This window comes from Geospiza fortis, unplaced genomic scaffold (assembly GCF_000277835.1).
Source record: "Geospiza fortis unplaced genomic scaffold, GeoFor_1.0 scaffold112, whole genome shotgun sequence".
Lineage (NCBI taxonomy): Eukaryota > Metazoa > Chordata > Aves > Passeriformes > Thraupidae > Geospiza > Geospiza fortis.
In genome coordinates, this window is record NW_005054298.1 from 19,465,701 (window position 1) to 19,470,593 (window position 4,893).

The window sequence follows — 4,893 nt, forward strand, 5'->3', positions numbered from 1 at the left end:
CTTTCCAGTTACAAAACTGGAACTAATCCAATCAGTCTGTAAAACCTTGCTTGAAGGTATCTATACTGCAGTAACAGAGGTAGGAGGACAAAAAAATTAAAAATCAGCCATGTCCTTTCTGAGAAAGCTACACATGGGCACAATGCAACAAATGAGTTATCACTGAATATCGTATGAAATTTATAACAAACAAATAAGTAGTTTAAATACATAAAGTTAGTAGCATAATATAAACAAATACTTTAAAACCACAAGCATTCAGAATTGTGTTTAATATATTAAGATTTCTTTTTTTTAGTGTCCACAGTTTCATTCACACCAAAAAGCACACAGCAGTAACACTAAAGCTCAAAGAAATCATCTATATCATTTGGCAACAACATAGCAGCTTTTACTGTAAGTTCTTAGAGCCCACCTTCTGTGTACAGTCTATATCATTCAACTTATTTATTGTCAACAGTCACATACATCCCACTGCTGCAGAAAGAAAAGAAGCATAGGTCACAAATTCTGCCAGTGTACCTTAATCTATTAAATACAGATTTACCTGTAGATAATTGTCTCTAAATTTTTGCCTATGTGATTTCATTTACAAACATTTACACTTCTAATTAATACCAGTCAGCTTTCAGCATGGGCTAACAAGTGACAACAGAGCAGTCCCAATAAAGCTGATCCATCCCTCCCTTCTCTTTTGGAGAGAGGAATGGATCTTCAAGCAACAAACAGTACCTGAAGATCCCAACTATTCCTCCAATGGCAGACCAGCAGAACTAACTCCCACCAGCAATGCCCCTGGCAATAGAGTCAGTCTGGCTGCAGCAGAGCAGTCCCAGCTCAGTGGCACAGACAGCACCTGCCAGCCCAGCCCTGTCCCTCTCCCCTCTCCTGGCTCCCTGCAGGCACCAAGGAGAGATCACTCTGTCCTGTCACACATTATTTCAGTTAGACAAAGTCACCCTTTTTTCTTTTCCCCATCTCCCAACAATGACTGCAGTACTGTGAAGACTAAGTGTAACATATGGGAAATAAAAACCCAAATGCTTTAGATTTTGAAAGACAAAATCTTGAGGCTAGACAAGAGTCCAATTTAAAGAGAATTCACTGTTTATAAACATTCTGTGTGCACAGATGGATTACATCTACTAATCCAAACAAGTAGAAAATTACCACAGAACGTATTACATAAAGATGAAGAACAAAATCAAGACTATACAGAGAAATTAAGACATTTAAATTACAATTCAGTAGCCTATCTTTGTGACTACAGCCTTGTCTTCCTGAGTTTGTCTGAGGCAGACAAGCACAAACAGCCCAGTAAGTTACCTCAGTCTAGTATCCTACTGGACTACCACTAATTATCTCTGCTTTATTACTGTTACAGTGAAATACAAAAATCACATAAGCAGCATAAGTGAACTCAGGAGATATAACTATCTACTGATGCCCACATCCATTAAGTAACAAATGCCTGTAGAAATTCAAAAGACCATTCAAATAAAAGCTGATTATCCAGCTTGTTATCAAACTCAGTATATTTACAGAATAAAGACAGAAAATATACTATTTTCATTAATAATTTAGAGATGAGTTAGGAGGGAGGGAAGGAGAATTGTGAGTCAGAGAATACACATACAAGTATTTACAATTTTAGCACTCCCTGTAAAGATAGATGGCCAAAGGCAGGGTGAGGGAAGAGGTAATAATCTCTTTGTCACTTCAGCTATTAATATGGGAGTAGCCCTTCATAGCTAAGAGAGAATAAAAAGGGGTTACTGACATGGCCAAAGCAGCACTAATAGTATAAGCTAGAAGAAAACTGTCAACAAAACTTAAAAGCTATGTCATTACCTCTGCACAGTCAACAGCCTGAAAACTCTGTCTCTAATTCAGCAGTTTTAAGATCCATGCAGTAACCATCATGCTTAACACTGACTTTAGCAGGAAAAACAAGATAACATGTTATAACAATCCTAAACTAACAGTTTCATATTAATGCAGTATTTAAAAACTGCACAATAGTTACAGATGGAAACAGCTTGCTTAGACCTGAAAATTAAGCCAGAAAATGGAGTTTTGGTTAGCAACTAATCAATCTTTTTTAACTGTGGGTGAGATCTGGTTCTAAAACTGAGGCTCAAGAGCTGGAAAAAAGCACACACCTGCATGCTAGTTTGCCCTATGATTTATGTACACTCACTTGATTCAAGATACCTTTGCAAGTAACTGCAAACTAAAATTAATGAGTCACAAGTCCCTATTTCCGAAGTTCCTGTTTTCTGAAAGCACCTTCAATTTTGCTGTTCAAGCAAAAAACAAAGAAGTTCTCACATTGAACATACACAGCAGACTAGTCAACAGCAAAAAAATTAAAAAATGATGTGACAAAATTAACACACTCCTGGAAGAGTGAAAGAATCGGGAGAGATGTACAAGTAGCAGTGCCTACTGAAAGGAGAGAAAGGAGAGAAAATCAGGGACAAAAAACAACTGCCCACAAAACTTATTGCCATATAACTGAGGATGCAGGGATAATGACAGATATTTGTTTAGCTTCATACAGCACATACAATACTCTGAATGTTTCAAAGTATAGAGTGGATATCTTTCAAATGAGCAACCTTATGACAAGTTAGGTATGTCCACTACTGTTTATTTTCCAAATCTCTTCAGAAGATCCTCCATGGCACCTGGGAACAACCACCTTCAAAGACAGGAACATCTAGCACCAAATGGTGCTGAGCAATGACTGAGAGCTCCTACATTTACCATTCTTATAAAATAAAGGTCCTATCAGGGGCATGGGAAAGGTAGAATCCTAAAATCCAGGTAGACATATAACTTCACATTCTAAAACAGATGTCAGTAACAAACTTCCAGACATTATAGTTGCATTAAACTTTCATGAAAAGTTTTGGTTCAGTGATACTATTTCAGTTGCCTAACTGCAGAAAAATATGAAGAATTACCTTGGAGGTTTGTGATACTGGCATAGGAAGTCAAATCTGTCATCTGGCACAGGCACTCGACTCTCATTTGGATCAATAGTACAGAAAGGAAAATTTTCCGCTGCCGCTTGACTCTTTGTTAACACATTGAAAAACGTTGATTTCCTACAAATGACATACAAACATTCTTAAAGTAGCTCAATTTAGAGGCATTTAAAAGTACTGGATTAAACCCCATTTTAACCCAAAGCAATACTGAACTTTCCATTTACTTCAACAGCAGTGACCATTGCCCTGATTCTAGCAGAAGGCACACACATCTGGAATGCCCCACTGAAACCCAGTGATGCTTACCTCTCTTCCCTATCCTATAAAATTCCCATAAGTATCTATATTGTACACACATGTTAGCAAAAAAAAAAAAAATTAAGTCGACAGCAATGCACAGCCCTACTGGCTATTTCTCATTTTCTTCAAGTACAGTGAGACACCAATAAGGATGCTTGAAACTTTTTTTTAAACTAGTTTTGCCATGACTCACCCTTTCCACACGTGTATATTGTTCCTTAAGATTTATTTACATTGTGACACAATTTCAGTATCCAAGCAATAAAAGTCAACAATGAAAAGAGAAAAAAAGTGGCACAAAAAGCAAACTACATCAGTTAGTTACCAATAATCTTTGGTGCATATGAAGATACAGTCATACCTTACCAAACTATTTTCATCCTTGTTAAGTATCAGTGGTAACAAGCCTACAAGTATTCTATCAGGGGGAAAAGAGAACACTTTCCCTTAAACCAAGTAACAGATTACTTTGTTAGGTAGCACTTATTAAGCCAAAAGAGCAATTCTTGATTTATTACCTCCCAAATTTTCTACAATAAATATTCAGGTTGTTGTGATTTTCAGAGCTGCTCTGCATACAGCCAACAAGCTCAAAAGTCACTAACAATTTTCTTTGAAAGTTACATCATAACATAATTGAAAATTCTATTTATCCCCATTGACATGCAGTACAATGCTACAGCTAATTATTTCCTTTATGGAGTACATCTTAGCTACACCCTGAAAAGTAAAATAAATTATAACAAAAACATAAGAAAGCAGTGCTTCCAGCTTTAAGACATGCACACAATCTCATTTGTTAAAGATTTAAAGATTGAAAATGCTGAGACTTTCTCTTAGCAAACAGGATAGAGAAATCAATACCAAAAAGTTTCACATGTATATTCCCCAGGTAATCAATTCATCCTACTTTTCAAGTAGAGCTCCTATGAGGAGCCACAACAACTACAGATGAGAAGCATGACAGAAATCAATTATTAACATTCCAGCATCTCTTCCAAACTGTCACTTGGGCTTGTCTCACGAGAAGACTTCTTCTTCTCTGAATAAGTTTCAAGAAAGAAAGTTCTCTTCACTGCTAACGACATGGAATAATTACCCCTTCCCCTGCACATCATCCCATAAAAGGAATTTGGTGTGCACATTTGCCTAAGTGTTTGCACGAAAACATGCATTACGTATACACAACAGCAGAAGTAAGAAAATAGAAAAGACAAGGGTCACAGGGTTTTATGAAACTCAGCAATTACTAAAACTTTTCCTTTCTTTGAACCCTTCCCTATTATCTTGTCCAGACTCGTTCACACCTGCCTATCGCTGCCAGTTTTGCGTCGCTCCAGCTACAAGTACTTCCAGCTAAAGATGGAAGTGCATCACTGAGCAGTCACACTCGTGTCCCTCAGCTCCGGTCCGCACCTGTCCGCACCCACGCTGCGCCCCAGCTGCTGCCCTGCGCAGGGGCACCCGCGGGGACGGCGAGCAGCCTCCCCGCCCGTCCCCCAACTCACCCCACGTTCGGCAGCCCGACGATGCCGATCTTCAGGGACGTCCCGAACCTTCCGATAATCGGGTGCGACTTAACCCCGTCGCCTCCCTT

At 38.4% G+C, this 4,893-nt stretch overlaps 1 protein-coding gene across 1 annotated transcript in view; it reads right to left on the reverse strand.

Annotated features, from left to right (window-relative positions):
- Positions 1-4,893, reverse strand: part of OLA1 (Obg like ATPase 1) — a 118,198-nt gene that overhangs the window by 87,276 nt on the left and 26,029 nt on the right. The window contains exons 3-4 of the mRNA XM_014307206.2: positions 4,805-4,890; positions 2,970-3,113 (exon numbers count right to left, since the gene is read on the reverse strand). Of these exons, the coding sequence (XP_014162681.2) occupies positions 2,970-3,113; positions 4,805-4,890 (230 nt within the window). The remainder of the gene's footprint in view (positions 1-2,969; positions 3,114-4,804; positions 4,891-4,893) is intronic.